General features: G+C 39.5%; 1 protein-coding gene across 1 annotated transcript; it reads right to left on the bottom strand.

The window, feature by feature from the left end:
• Positions 1-12,203: 12,203 nt before the first annotated feature.
• Positions 12,204-16,464, bottom strand: mcl1a (MCL1 apoptosis regulator, BCL2 family member a). Its single transcript, XM_056479098.1, has 3 exons — positions 15,901-16,464; positions 13,715-13,965; positions 12,204-12,522 (listed from the first exon to the last, which is right to left on the bottom strand). Exons 1-3 carry the CDS (start codon positions 16,307-16,309, stop codon positions 12,406-12,408), a joined length of 777 nt encoding a protein of 258 aa, XP_056335073.1. The 5' UTR covers positions 16,310-16,464; the 3' UTR covers positions 12,204-12,405.
• Between the last annotated feature and the right edge of the window lie 326 nt (positions 16,465-16,790).

Genomic DNA, 16,790 nt, shown 5'->3' with positions numbered 1-16,790 from the left:
TGTCTAAAACAACCGTGTTGCATTCTAAATAATAATAAACTAAGAATAATCTACAGTGAATTTTAAGATGATTTTTGACGAAAATCTTTTTATTTTATATATTAATTTTTTTATTACATTTTTAAAATTTTATTTAACGGATTATTCAAAGCAACATGATGCACTTTAGTGTGTTTGACTCGACAGGATCTTTGGTCTTTGTGCTTTTGTTGGATGATTCTGCTGTAAAACCTTAAAGCATTTATGATGACGAATAAAAGACATGCATCACTGTCTTATCCTGTGATAAACCTAAACACACACACACACACACACACACACACGCACGTCACTAAAGAGACATGCCAACACACACACACACACACTAAAGAGACATGCCAACACACACACTTATTTCTGGGTCAGTGATATGAAAGAGTGTCTTTTTTAATGCTGAATGCAAATTTATTTCATGCAAATCACCACAGATATAACAGAGCAACTAAAAGAGCTTTCAACTGCTGCTAATGAATATTCAAAACCTTAAAAAAGATTTTAAAAAATACAAATAAAAGCATAGGAAAGATTTTAAATTAAATATAGAAGTTAATAATTTAAAAAAATATATATATATCAATTTAAAAAATTAGGTGAATTACCATGACATTTTTTTGTTTAGTTATTTAAAATAAACACATTTAAATAGAGATAATGAAAACATAAAACTCCAAGCATAAATCAAATATTAAAATGAATTCAAATAGTATAATAATGCAAAAGGGGCATCACGGTGGCACAGTGGGTAGCACAATCACTTCACAGCAAGAAGGTCGCTGGTTCGAGTCCCGGTTGGGGACACCAGTTGGTGTTTCTGTGTGGAGTTTGCATGTTCTCCCCATGTTGGCGTGGGTTTCCTCCGGGTGCTCCAGTTTCCCCCACAGTCCAAACACATGTGCTATAGGGGAACTGATTCATTTTCTTCTGGCTTAGTCCCTTTATTCATCAGGAGTCGCCACAGTGCAATGAACCACCAACTATTCCAGTAAATGTTTTACACAGCGGATGACCTTCCAGCTGCAACCCATCACTGGGAAACACCCATATACACTCATTCACACATCACACCACAGCCAATGTAGTTGATCAGTTCCCCTATAGCGCATGTGTTTGGACTGTGGGGGAAACCGGAGCACCCAGAGGAAACCCACACCAACACAGGGAGAACATGCAAACTCCACACAGAAACATCAACTGACCCAGCCGGGACTCCTTCTTACTGTGAGGCGATCGTGCTACCCACTGCGCCACCGTGCCGCCCTACAGGTGAACCGAACAATCTACATTGGCCGTAGTGTATGTGTGTGAATGTGAGAGTGTTTCCCAGTGTTGGGTTGTGGCTGGAAGGGCATCCGCTGTGTAAAACATATGCTAGATAAGTTGGCGGTTCATTCCACTGTGGCGACCCCTGATTAATAAAGCTGAGGGAAACTGAATGAATGAATAATACAAAATGAATACTAAAATAATGAACCAATGAAATGTTTGATGTGGCATTGTATATATATGACTGTTGCTGCTATGGAAACATAAATGAGATGTTCCTGTGAGCCTCTGACGTCATCATAACCTCTCCGTCTCCATAGGAGTGTTGTGGGTGTGTGTGTGTGTGTGTCATAGATAACCTCATGAATGTAGAAACGTCATAAACACTCTTTTATGTGAGTGTGCTGAAGTGTAGGATATGAAATAAAATTATGAAGTGTGTTTGAGGAGTTTGGTGAAGGTTTTCGACTAAACCGATAAAGAAAATCCCCCAAAACACCAGCACTAGCTCTGATTGTGGTTAATAATGAAAGCACAGGTACTTTTCTCCAAACGTTTCTGCTTGATATGAGACTCGGGGACTTTAGGAGTGTGTTGGACATTTATGATAAAACTTTCCCAGCTGTTTTAATGCACATGTCTATAATATGAAGTATTTAATCATCAACCTGTGAAATAAAGCCATCAGATGCTCCGTATCAGTGTTTATGACTGATAACTATGTCATTTATTCATTTTCCTTCGGCTTAGCGCTTTAATAATCAGCAGAATGAACCGCCAACTATTCCAGCAAATGTTTTACACAGCGGATGCTCTTCCAGCTGCAACCCCGTACTGGGAAACACCCATACACACTCATTCACATTCATACACTATGGCCAATTTTGTTCATCAGTTCCCCTATAGCGCATGTGTTTGGACTGTGAGGGAAACCGGAGGAAACCAACGCCAACACGGGGAGAACATGCAAACTCCACACAGAAACACCAACGGACAGAACTTGAACCAATGACTTTCTTGCTGTGAGGCCACAGTGCTAACCACTGAGCCACCGTGCCGCCCATAATCATGTCATGTTTTAAAACAGAGTTTTACACCCCCAGGGTTTCTATAGCGACATCACTGTCACGCCCCGCTGCTTTTATTGCAGTGAAGCGCAGGTCTGAGATCAGATGAAGAGACTCCGCTTCATGCAGATGTGAATGTGTGTCAGCAGGTCACACACACACACACACACACACACCAGCTCACTTCCTGTCAAGACCTGTGCATGCACAGTAGAAAACACACAAACACACACATGCACACACACAAACATACTTAAAAACACACACACATACACAGACACTCTCACACATGCACACACATTTACACATGCGGACACACAAATGCACATGTGCACACACATACATACACACACAAACACACTCATACAAAAGCACACACAGATATGCCCACACGAACACACACATATACATATACATACACACACAAATAGTCAAACACAAGCACACTGACATATTAACACAGACAAACACACTTGCACAAGCAGACACACGCAAACTTACATACACACACACATACATGCACAAACATTCATGCACAGGCACACACACATATATACACACATAGATACACACACACACATGCACACACACACATACACACACACACACACACACATACATACATACTGTCACACATGCACACCCAGATAGCATATGAATGTGGGCCACTTTAGGCAGTTATGCAGCACTGGTGGTCTTCCTTCGGCCCAAACAAAACTAATATGAGCCTGAAGTGGCTCACCTGTACAATGGCAAAGGGGGGCCAAAGTTTCAATTTCATATATGGGCCATTTAAGGCAAAGATTTGGCACTTATGGCTAGATGTAATCTGAAGGTAAACCTAATGTGGCCCATGTGGAAAATGGTAAATTTGGCCCAAATGATGGAGGACAAATGTGGGCCACCGTTGGCAAAAATGTGGCCTAGTCATTTAAGGGTAATCTGGGTCTAAACCTAAAGTGGCTCACACGTGTAGGTGCAAATGTGGCCCAGTTATCTTAAGACATAAGTGGACCACTTTTAGCAAATATTTGGCACAGTTAGCTCTGGCTAATGCAGCCGTTAGCCTATAGATTTGGCAAATGTGGCCCAGTTATCTTAAAACACATGTGGGCCACATAGACTAAAGTCACCATCCTGGAGAAAAGTGTTTGCTATAGTTGGGCTCAGCCCTGACTCTCTTAATATGAATGTTCTTTTGGGCTGCTGTAATTTTGAAGAACTTTGCTTGAAAAGTTTATTCATTACAGCAAACAAGCCAAGTATAAACACAAATAAATAAAAATTAATTAATTAAGGCCCAACCTGTGATGAAATAATATAATTCACTGATGTTCACCAATGTTTAATCCATTATCAGACGTAATGTAATAACATGATTGAACATGCCACAGTATTATGAAGGTTTATAAGCTAAAGAAATTCTAGGGTTCAATTGATAGCAATTGAACTGCTCACAGAGACATCAATAATCAGCGTATGAACCTCAACCACAGTGTCAACAGAAACAGCAGAATCAACAGCAGATAATGACAACTGGAGCATCAATAAGCTGTAGAATGGATTCACACTGCAATGCATGCTGGGATTTTTGTACTTTGCCACACCCAGCAAGTGTAAGGTGTAGGCCAGATCTGGGCCGGAACAAAAGCAAACTGTGGCCCAGAATAGGGTCAGTTCTGGTTCATTTGGTTGAATTCTGGCTGCCACGTGGTATGGCCATGGCTTAATTGTGGCCCAGATCTGGCAAACAGGAGTGGACCGCCTAATTACCATCATTCCATGCGGTATGTGGGCCGGATTTAAATGTCTGGTGCGGGCCGGATTTGAGCCACGTAAATTTTGCTAGCTGGGCACACATACACAAGCACACACATGTATACACACACACACAAAACACACACAAGCATGCACAAATGCACACACACATTAATATATGCACGCACACTCATACACACACACATGAACGCTCTCTCACATGCAAACACACTACACAAGCGCACACATATGCAGACATACACACATACACAAGCACACAAAAACACTGGAGACACACACACATGCACACAAACCTATGCACAAAAGCACACCCACACACACACACACCCACACCCACACACACACGCACACACACACACACACACACTTATTATGAACAGAATGTCTGAATATTTGCTAGTTTAAAGGTTTTAAAGGGAGTTTAGGAGGTTATGAAGTGCAGAAGATGCTCAAACCAGACTCAAAACTTTATTATAACTTTATAAAGAGCAGCAATTGGGTGTTTACAGTAGACGTGTGTGTGTGTGTGTGTGTGTGTGTGTGTGTGTGTGTGTGTGTGTGTGTGTGTGTGTGTGTCATGCAGAAGTACACTGTATTTTTCCATCACTGTTATGTAAATCCTGCACATCTCCTACATTCTGTTTAAAACTATAGAGTAAGTTCTTATTGTAGAAGTTATTTAGTTAAAGTTTAAGTTTCATGAAAGTATGTAAAGCAGAAGTGTTACTCACACACACACACATACACACACGCACACACACGTCAGCTGACTTCTGGGAAACTTTGTGTTTTGCTGCCATTTATAGCAGCTGTTGCTACGGGGAGGCAGAAGAGTGTCAGCCAATAGCTGCGCAGCAGGAAGTGCGGGGAACTCTCTGGAAACTCGACATCAGATCATGCATTAACCATGACACTTCTGCACCTCAACACACACACCTGAAGAGTTTACACTGACCCAAGTATTTAAAAGCCAGAATCACGCACACCCAAAGAGTTTACACTGACTAAAGTGTACAAAACAGAAACACACACACACACTGACTTGAAGAGTTTACACTGACTTAGGAGTTTACAAGACACACACACACACACACACACACACACACTGCACTGTATCAGAGACCATTAAAACACACTAGAACAGAGAGTTAAACACACTTTCATCCCTCAGGTGTTTTATTCGTGACACTTTATTTTAGGTCAATATTCCTGCTGTTATCTGTTTAGTAGTTATAAAGTATGATCTTATTCTGCATGCCTGATCCAACCCAACTTCTACCTTACTAACTGTTAATAAACAGCTCATTAGTAGTTCATTAAGCTAGTACTGTCAGTTAATGGTTTGTTAATACAGTGAACGGTGACCCAAACTAACAATATTGTGCAAGATGTTGTGCAATAGAGGTTTTTAATGTTGGAGAAGTCTAATGAGTGTGTGGTTTATTCAGATGTAGACATTCTTTTACTTACCGAGTCAGAAGATGATGGAGTTTAAGAAAAGTGTGCGGTGCAGATGGAGAGAAATACAGTCATTCATTCATACAATTTCCTTCAGCTTAGTTCATCAGGGGTCGCCACATGAGTGAATGAGTATGTATGGGTGTTTCCCAGTACTGGCTTGCAGCTGGAAGGGCATCCGCTGTGTAAAATATATGTTGGAATAGTTGGCAGTTCATTCCACTGTGGCGACCCCTGATAAATAAGGGACTCAGCTGAGGGAAAAATGAATGAATAAATGTAATCAGCCTTTAAATGAGAGATATTAATCCTTCTTGTCCACATACCTTTGTGTATCTACAGCTTAACTCACTCATCCATTTTGTACTCATACACATCTGATCCCTGATCCTGGGAATGTGAATTTGACCTCTTGAAAACACCACTCATGTCCTCATGTTCAACACAAAACACATTACAAACTAAACTATTGCAAACTAAAAGATTGCATACACTGAACCCCCCCCCCACACACACACCCTTGCTGCTCAGCAGAAATACAGATGTCAACACACATGTATGTGTCGAGACATGTTGTGTCAAGCGTTAGTGAGCGGTTTAGTGGAAGGAAAATATTATTCAACATTTGTTTAACGCATTTTATTCTCAATTTCAGTTCCAATTCATATTTATAAAAGTGGTGAGGCTCATTCAGAAGTCTACAAATATACACACTCTAATAACAAACTGGATGTCGTGATCCAACATTGGGTCAAATATGGACAAACATGACCTTGCATAAATCTTTCATTCATTTTCCTTCAGCTTAGTCCCTTTATTAATCAGGGGTCGCCACCGCGGAATAACCCGCCAACTATTCCAGCATATGTTTTACACAGTGGATGTCATTCCAGCTGCAACCCAGTACTGGGAAACACCCATATACACTCATTCACACACTCTCATACACTACGGCCAGTTTAGTTCATCAATTCTCAAGATTCATTCAGAAGTCTACAAATACACACACACATACACACACACACACACACACACACACACACACACACACACACACACACGCACACTCACACCACTTTTATTCTGTCTATATTCTGATCACACACGCCAAAGTGATTATAAATTAACATTGTTCAAATATATCCAGAAAAATGCATCATCCTGACTAGTTTTATTGTCACATCATAGTTTGGACAGATTATTTAAAACATTATGAATATCAATAGCACCCAGTGTTTAGTTACTCTGTCATTGACAGGGGTCACTGGTTATGCTTGCATTTCTTCCAATACATTAAGGTGTTCTGAATCTGTCCCCAAGTTTTATTAACTTTACACTTTTATTCTCTTTATATTTATTCAGGCTTTCAGCATTCTTCAAAGTATCTTTTAAGGCGTTGAACAGAAGAAAGAAACTCAGAAAGGTTTGTAAGAAGTGAATGTCAGCAGAATGTAGATTGTTGGGTGACCTGTCCCTTTTTTAATGTTCAGTGTTGAACAGCTGTTTGGTGAGCGCCTCTATATTAGTTTTTACACAGTATTTCCGTCTGCAGTGTCCTGACCGACAGTGTAAAGCTCTTTCCTAGCGGATGCGACTGATAAATGATAAATAAAACTAAGCAAACACTGGAGTGTGCAAACAACAGAGATCAGGTTATATAAGCGCAGAGGGGACGCGCACTCGTGCACGCGCTGCTTCCTGTTTTCTTCTTAAGTTCAACTTCTGAGAAACCGAGAGAGAGAGAGAGAGAGAGAGAGAGAGAGAGAGAGAGAGAGAGAGAGAGAGAGAGAGAGAGAGAGAGAGAGAGAGACCGTACTCGAGGAACTTTTTTAGAGAATATTAATATACTGTATATACTTATAAAGTGCGTTCCAGTTCATCAAGTGAACGTGAGAAGTTAATATGGACGTACCCTTGATCCCTTGATTTTGACTGAGGGAGTGAGTCGGCTTCATATGTTCACTCTAGCACCTATACATTTTATTTTATTATTTCAATTATAAGGGAAGAAAAATGCAATAAAATTCAGGACAGATTCAAGACTGAATATGTAATACACAGGCATATGCTACAGATATATTGTAATTATATGAAATAATTGTACAGAGGATAACAAAACAACCAACAAAAATGACAAAAAAAAACCCTCAAAAACACAAAATAAATAACAAAAACTGAAGAAAGAGGAAGCAGAGCTACCTTAATATTAATAAAAAGCAATATAAAATAATGTACTGGAAGAAGGATGAGGTTTTCATTATTCTCCATTAATGACAAATTCTTCAAAACATAACTTTAAAGTGGCATAATCAAATATATTTTATTATTTTTTATTTTATAGTGGCAGTATGCATGAAGCATGTAATATCGAACAGAAACATGTCACATTAACACAAAACTTAGTCAAATGAGTTTGCACTGCTATTTGTATTTATTTATCAATCATCATAATAATAATCATCAAAATAATCCCTTATAAAACATAATAATATTAAATGTAATAATGCAATAAATTTATTTTTACAGTGGAGAAAAAGATATTGTCTGATAGAAAAAATCTCACATTAACACATTAAAAATAATTCCTAAAGTTTATTATTCAGTCAAATTTACAATAATCTAACCTGCACTGCTTTCAGAATATACAGATCAATCCTCATAACACTTGATGAAACCACAAATCTTTGATAAAAGAACTTTTAAAGTGGATGTGTGCATGGAGAATATATTCTATGACAAAAAATAACGCAATTAACCAGCAATAATTATATAATATGAGTCAAATTCACAACAATCTGATTTGAGCTTGTATTAATATGCTCATATCAACGGTTATAAAACGGAGGAGGAATCTTAGTCTTTGTTATTCCGTGTCATGTTATTATGTGTGTGTTAATGTAAATAATGAGCCTGAAAATAAAGTTATATTAATATCAACAGCAATATACCCAGCTGATTCAGTCGTTGCCTAACGACATTAAAAAGTGCACCGCGCTCCTTTATTTCTTGTCAACAGAAAGGCAGTGCGGTGCACCTCGCTGTTTTGGAATGTAAATGTGCATTCGGTGTGATCGGCCCCTTAGGTTGTAGTCTTTAAAAACAGCAACACTTTCTTATTAGACCTACGCTTTATTAGCGGTATTAGACCTACCGCTTTCTGTCATTTTCAGTCATTAACAGTCGAGTGCATTTAATATCCGAGAGTGTGTTCCAACTCTACTGGTTGCACTAACTGTACCGCGTGCAATACTGCCATCAAATGGCGTTCACTTGTATTGCATCAGTTATTTACTAATTCTGAAACCAAACCGTTACTCAGAAGCAGCATTTCTGGCCGGATGATCAGTGGGCAGCATATGGCCCACGGGCCGTAGTTTGCCCACCTCTGCTCTAAGGCTTCAAGCATCTGTCGCTAAAGCACCTTTTGAGGTCAGAAGAGTGACGTTTACCAGCATAGCACTTCGCTAGCTGACCTCTGTTACACTTACCACGCCTAAACCTCACTCCCATCCCGGACGAGCCCCCAAGAATAACCCACCGCTCCTACTGCACCCAACCCGGTCAAAGCTAGGATCGAACCAGCGATTCTTTGTATGGGTGTCGGTTGCTCTAACAAGGAGGCTAGAGGAAACCATGGCCTCCAGCATCTGTTGCAACAGCATCATTTGAGGTCAGAGGAGTGAGGTTTACCTGCAGAGCACTTCACTAGCTGGCCTTCATTACACTCACCCCCTTAAACCTCACTGCCATCCCGGACGAGCCCCCAAGTGTAACTCAGCGAACCAACTGCATCCAACCCAGTCTGAGCTAGGATCGAACCGGTGATTCTTTGTATGGGAGTCGGTTGTTCTAACAAGGAAGACCATGGCCTCTAGCGTCTGTTGCTAGGCTAGCTGGCCTCCGTTACACATATACAGTATATACATACATAATAATCTATCTATCTCTCAAGGGTTTGCTTATCTCAAGTACAGGACACTTGTGTGATGTAATCGATGACGTATATTCACTCAAGTGTATTTGTATAGTGTTTTTCACTATTATTATTAATTATAATATTATAAATTAATTAATGTTTTAAAGCAGCTTTACAATAGGTGCACATTAATACAATACAGTCAATATTTTTCAATCAGAAAAAGTTAAGGTTATTAATTACCATAAATGTATTAGTTACTAATAATTGTAACCAATTAACCAGTAACAAATTACTAATGACTTAATCAGTTAAAGTTATTATATATAAACACAGTTAACCTGCAGTTATATAGTATATAGGTGTATATGTCTACCTGTACATGTTCAATCAAGTGTGTTTGTTTATTAAGTGTGTGTGTTGAACAAGAGATATTAATGTCAATGTAAAAATAAAGTGCTATAACTGAGAATAAGTGCTATATAAACACACATATAAAGCATAAACATACTTCTAACACCATGTCTGGTGTATTAAGACAGCAGGAGTGTGTCCTACAGGTGGTTTGTCAAGCCCGCTCACCTGCATGGAGCACGCTAATACAACATACTGTTACGTGATGCACTGAGTGTATGCTTTACTAAACAGATAGGACTTTAATCTAGTTTTGAACTGAAGAGTGTGTGTTTGAGCCTCGGATATCATCACGTAGGCTATTCCAGAGTTTAGGAGCCATAAATGAGAAGGCTCGACCTCCTTTAGTAGACTTTGTTATTCTGTGTACTACCAGAAGCCCTGAGTTTGAGATCTTGAAGAGCGAGGGTTAGATTGTAGGTTGGCATGATAAACAAGAGCTAGACTATTTAAAGTCTTAAAGGGAAGATGCTATATTTGGAATAAAAACAAGTTTGGATTTACATGATGCTAAGAAATATCAGCATAAATGAACACTCGGTCCTGCTAATACATGCATTTCTTCATGTACTTTATAGCCATGATGATATGCTCGATTTTGTTGGAGTTTTGTTTAATTTGTACATAATAACATGTTGGTGCTGTGTTGATGAGCAAAATAGAGTGCACCAGAACAGTCAGGATAAACACACACACACACACACACACACAGAGAGAGACGTGGAGGTTTTCTCAGAAATGTTTGTGGTTGTGTAGTGTCAGATATCTGCTGAAGACACACATGCGCAGAGCAGCTCTTGACGTTGCATGTGTGTGTGTATACAGTGTTTAACTTCTGCAAACTAGTTAATATTTGCTGTTCAGTAGGTTTATCTGCTGTCTGTGAGTGCAATCGCCTGTGTGCTGTGGTTAGGTTTATCTCAGCTCTACAGTTTCCAGAAAGACGTGCTCTATATTCTGCTGACTTGCACTGCAAAGGTGAAAAATATCACCAAAAAGCGAAGAAACCACACGGCAAGCCGATAAATGTCACACTGTGTGTGTGGTTTGTGCAGAATCAACAAACACTGCTAAACACAGCAGCAGCTGACATCACCAGATATAGGGGAGAGTTGCAACACTGTTTTGCATTTGTTTGGTGTAGACCTACATTTCAGTATAATAAAGCCACGTCTATCAGACACCTGCTCTCATTGCTATATGTGCACATATGATAATATAGGCAGAATTTCAACTTGATCAAACTGAGTCAAACACAGTGACTGAGCCTGAGCAGGAGGACGGTTTACAGCCCACACGGAGAGTTGAGCATTCATTAAAATACATTTATAAAAAACATTCTATAACATCAGGTTGGACTTTCTTTTGGTAAACAGACTAAATTGGTTAAATTAGTCATCTAAACACAGACTGGTAAACAAACACGCAACAAACATGTTTAGTCAATTATCAGGCCTACAAAATGATCAACACTAATGTTGTGATGCGATTTTACCACTGGTTTCTGCATTTATCTATAAACTCTACATCTATTCAAATCATGTATGCAAATCATTTATTCATGTAGTTTTGCATTTTATGTGGGTATTCAGCTGTGGTTTGGGATTTCCACCATCTAAACAGCAGAGCTCAGTTCTCTTTTACTTTTGATATGACAAGGAAACTCCCGTCTCATCGCCTGAGGTCCTCTTAAACATGCCGTTCATATTACTCAGCCAATCACTTCAATACTTTCAGTTCTCTTCTGATGAACAGAAGACAAAGACTTTGGAACATCCTATGTATATGATCCCCTAGTAAGCCATACTCTTCAAAATATCACCAGAGGAGAAATGGTCGTGCCTAACTGAGCCTGGTTTCTCTCCAGGTTTTTTTTCTTCACTTTCGTCAATTGGTGAAGTTTTCCGTGCCGCTGTCGCCACCGGCTTGCATGGTTCAGGATCTGTAGAGCTGCGCATCGATGGATTACTCGGTGTTTGGACTCTCAGTAGTGATTATTAAACCACACTGAACTGAAACAGACACGGTTTAAACTCACTATAATGTGAATTTATACTATAACATGTGAAGCTGCTTCGACAATCTACATTGTGAAAGCGCTGGAGAAATAAAGATGAATTTAATCTTGTTTTCTGTTCAGAAAAATTCTCAAATGTGGATTTATTTAAGTTGTTTTAGTCGATCATCCCTTCAGATCATCGTTTACAGAAACTCCTGTAGGTTTACACATTAGCAATGACCATGAAATCAAACAACGCAGACAAATATTCTCTTAAACATAGTTTTTTTATTATAAAATAAATCAGAATGTTCTTATTCTCTTGCGACTGACGGCGAGCCCAATCGTGTGCTCAGAGTGAGCGGGGCTCAGGTCAGTACAGCGGCGCGGGGGAAGATTTTCTTTGTAACACTCCAAAGCGCCTCAGTGAGAGTAGAGCGGAGAAAAGTCCCATGATCCTCTGCTCGCTCTCACCTGATGAGGAAGGCCAGACCGGCGCCGATCCCCGCACATCCGACCAGCGCCATCAGACCATGACGCACCACAGACTCCACGTCCTCCTGGTGGAAGAACTCCACAAACCCATGCTGAGGAGAAACAGAGCGGGAACGTCAGTGATGGAGACTCTAGTCGAGCTGCTATTGCACTTCATATCAAGTCAAACGCATCAGACTCACTAAAATACCAAATTAATGACAATAAAATGTTAAACTCGTGAGGTGTTTTACCAGAAATAAAGAAACAAACTGAAATGAAGTGTCGGATTCGTAAAAATCACCCATTTAATAATAGTACAATATAATAAAATCATGAAAAACTAATTGATTATGCTCTATTTTATACTTTTCTTGCAATTTCGCATTTTAAAATAAAATCAGACCCATTTAAAATGACAATTTTAAGTGTGAACAATAATAAAATGGAGATTTTTATAAATTAATATAATGATTACAGCAATATCAGATGCAAAATAACAGAGTCTGAAGCAGACAGTGATATATAAATGACGAGATGTGACTAAACTTATTGATTAACTGGCCATTAAAGCTTTAATTTGAATAGAAAGGTATATTAGCTGTTGCGTTGATGATGTCCAAGTAAAGCCCATTCATGTAGCCAAGGTTTGAGAATGACTTTAATTTTAATTAACAGAGACGCCGTCATTTCACAACATTTTCCATCGTCACTTAGAAAATAATGCTAAATCATTACGCAAATCTGTAATGGAAACAAGCGTACAGATGAGCTTAATGGTGGTTTATCAGCCTGATACATGAGCCTTGGAGATCAGTGTCACTGCTGAATGAACTCACATGTGTGTGTGTGTGTGTGTGTGTGTGTGTGTGTGTTCAAACACATGAGAACAGCACTGAATTATGCAGCTGAAGAAATACAAGCTGTTCCCATCTCCTGTGAGTGAGATTTTCCTCTCAGACAGACATTAGCAATGCTAATGCGCGCGAGGTGTCGCTTCTGGGATAATCTGAGCAGCTGACGTCTGTGTGTGTGTGTGTGTGTGTGTGTTTAACGTCATCATCTATTCTAATTCATGATGAGTATGAGTATAGTCCCGTTATATGATGCGTTTACAAACTATTAATGCTAAATAACTGTATAATTAATATTATATCAATATATTAACTGTATTTGATTGTTTTTTTTCATCAATTCAAGAGTTAAATTAATTAATTATTTACAAAAGGGATTATCGTGATCCTGATATAAAGTGATAATGGGGAAAATCATGATGGCGCGCAGTTTGTGTGTGTTTCTCCTCACCCAGCTCTTGTTTTTAAGGATCCAGTCCTGCTGTTCTGAGGTCAGATATGACGAGATCTGCTCAGCCACCCTCTCCACACACTGATCCTGCTGGAGCTCCTTCAATCGAGAGCAAACCACTGCTCCAAACGCCACCAGACTCGCGATTCGGCCCCAGTTAGTGATGCCATCTTTAAACATGGTGCTCGCGATACATCTGATGACGTCCAGAGAGGCCGGCTGAGAGTCCAGTTGAAGACGCTGGATCATTCCTGAAGAAACGAACAAAAACGTCATGAATAAGCACACACACACACACACACACACACACACACACACACAATATTCAAATAACAGTAATGTTCATCAGTTCTGCTTTCCCCGCCTCCTTCTGATTGACAGCTCATAACTGGCTGATCATTGGCTGTTATAACAATCAGTAATAAAACCCAATTCATTCAACAAAATCGATTTTAACATTAGCTTATTTAAGCTAATGATAGTTGTGAGCTCTGAGGTTGGTAATTCATTGTTAAAACCAATCGTTCACCTTATTTATCATTTAATAGTGGAACGCGTGCAGAAAAACTACATTACCCATGATGCTCTAGTCAATTCAACCAATCATACTGCACATTCTTCAGCGCCAGTGTAATTTAGTGTTAATAAAACGTAGAAATGTTTTGCAATAAACTTATATAATGTTTTTATATGCACTGCCAACACATTTTACATCTCTTCATCATTCTTAACTCTTTATTGGCCGAATAACTATATACGGTAACTTCATTGACCTTCATTCCAATATAAATTCATTAACTCATAAGACTCTTTTAATAACCTCCAGTAATACTCTTTAGAAAAACCCTAGAGTATTTTAATGAGCACCTTAAAAAAAAGGTAAATGTCATTATTCATTATGCTTTATATAGGATTGCAGTTCACAATCAATTACTTCGCAATCTGTTGCCTCATTTACATATATTAATTTGTTTTCAAATTAAAGTTTTGTAATGTTATTATACATATCATATGTGGTTTGGTTCAAGTCGTGTAACACACATACTAAAATACTCCCATGGGAAAACAATAGATGGAACAACCCTTCCGGCTGAGTTGGGGAAATAACAGGGGGTGTGCTGCTTTCCACCGCCCTCTTTTGATTGACAGCACTGAACTGGCTGCTCATTGGCCGCTTTAAACAATCGACGATATCGCAATATCAATTTATTTACCTTTGTTTTGTTAGGTAACATTAGAGTAATCGAGTTTTCTGGTGTTAAACGGGTCCAGCTTCCGCCTGTATGGGTCAGTTCCGCCTCTGCTGCTTGCGCCTGATAAGCGGAACTTCCGAGAATCGCGATGACGAACTTTGCGGTTTGACCAGATAAAAACCCCAGAAGAAAAAAAAAAAAGCTAAAAATGCGAAGGCGAGAAACAAACACATTTACTGACGTCTATACACCACAATAAACAAAGACACAACATCCACTTAAAGGGATAGTTCACCCCAAATGTTTTATTTACTCGCGCTCAAGCGGTTCAACATCATATTTTAAAGAAAGCTGAAAACCTGTAACCATTGACTTCCATAGTAGGATAAACAAATACTATGTTAGTCAATGGTTACAGGTTAATTTGAAATATATGCGTTCATCAAAATGGAGAAACGAAGACAGAATTGAACAGAGTAAATGACATTTAATTTGTGGCTTAACAGTCTCTTTAAATGAGTCTAAAACGCAAAATATAACAGAGTATACCAATTTAAGTCATACAATTAAATCTAAACCAATATCACAAGTATTTTAGTAAGAGTATTTTATATTTTATATTCAGCCTAATGCAAGTCACTTTGTGATTGAGGTAAAGTTGCTTTATATTCGCACATTAGTCTACTTTTAATCGATGAATAAACTTGTGAGACGCTCCCGATGTAGTTTAACTACCCCAAGCTATTTTGAATGATCGGTCTGGATTAGCATGCAAGTATGACGTCAAAACAAAACCGCGACCACTGTCGTACTTTAAAAGCCATTGGCTAATTTTATGATTTCTCAATTTAGATAACTTTTCTGAACTGATATTACGTCTGAATGTGCAAATATAGCAAACAACTTCACCAAATATAGCAAACAGCTTCACCACAATCATTACACTGCTCAGCTTTGTTGACTGGATGTCGGTTGCGCATGCGCGACTCTTACCTTTGTACGCGATCTGGTGCTTCACGAGAATATTGTCGACCACTCGCCTCATCGTAGGTATGGCGTGATGAAGTTTACGGTCTACCGGACACATTCCCGTGTGTGTGCGGTAAAAGTCCAATAAGAGCTGCCGAGTATCGCGTTCCAGTTCAGCGTAGTCGAGCTCCTCTGGATCCGGGGTGGTCGGTAGAGATCCGTCTGTCGCAGAAACAAATCGACCGTCCAGCTGAAGCCCCTTCAGGCCGTTTGTACCAGGTCTGAGCCGCTTCAGAGGCGCCTCCTCCTCCTCAGTGTATCCGTCTAGCTCGTCCTCGACGCGCGTCTTTAGCGTCGGCGCGAGCGTCGTGTGAACGCCCTGCGCGAGGAGGCTCATCGCGGCCGTTCGTCTAAATTCCAAACTCAGAGCCATATTTCACTCGCTGATTACAAATAGAAGATCAATAAACTTAAAGAGAAAAGATTAAAACTGACGCTTCGATGTGGGGTAACTTAAATGGCGAAGGTTAAGCTTGAGGTTGCCGCGTGCGTTGTTGGTCGACACTCTGAACTGAGAGTGAAGCGGAAGTAGTCGTAAAGCTGACGGTTTTAAAGCTCTGTTTCTCCGCCCTTCATAACCTAATATGGCGTTTCCTCCCTTATTCTAGAATTTCCATTTCACATTTTCTGGTCGTCTGGAGCAGTTTTCTAATTGGCAGGATTTTTTCGTAATGTTCTGGTCAAACATGCGGTCATTTTGATGAGCTGATGAAAATGTACAGCAAGTGTGGAAACAGAGCCGTGTGTGTGTGTGTGTGTGTGTGTGTGAGTCAGACTGGTGAAATGATTAGTCAGTATGTTAGAGAACAGATACTAACACACACTGGTGAACTTCACACAATGGTGCTGAGGGT

Source organism: Danio aesculapii, chromosome 19 (assembly GCF_903798145.1).
Source record: "Danio aesculapii chromosome 19, fDanAes4.1, whole genome shotgun sequence".
NCBI lineage: Eukaryota > Metazoa > Chordata > Actinopteri > Cypriniformes > Danionidae > Danio > Danio aesculapii.
Note: the sequence above shows the minus strand (reverse complement) of the source record. Positions and strands in the feature narration are given on the sequence as shown.

Excerpts from the sequence above, each read along its gene's own strand:
- mcl1a (XM_056479098.1), bottom strand. The coding sequence starts at position 16,309 with ATGGCTCTGAGTTTGGAATTTAGACGAACGGCCGCGATGAGCCTCCTC. Across the intron at positions 13,966-15,900 it reads GCACCAGATCGCGTACAAAG|GAATGATCCAGCGTCTTCAA; the intron begins GTAAGAGTCGCG and ends TCGTTTCTTCAG. Across the intron at positions 12,523-13,714 it reads TCCTTAAAAACAAGAGCTGG|CATGGGTTTGTGGAGTTCTT; the intron begins GTGAGGAGAAAC and ends GTTTCTCCTCAG.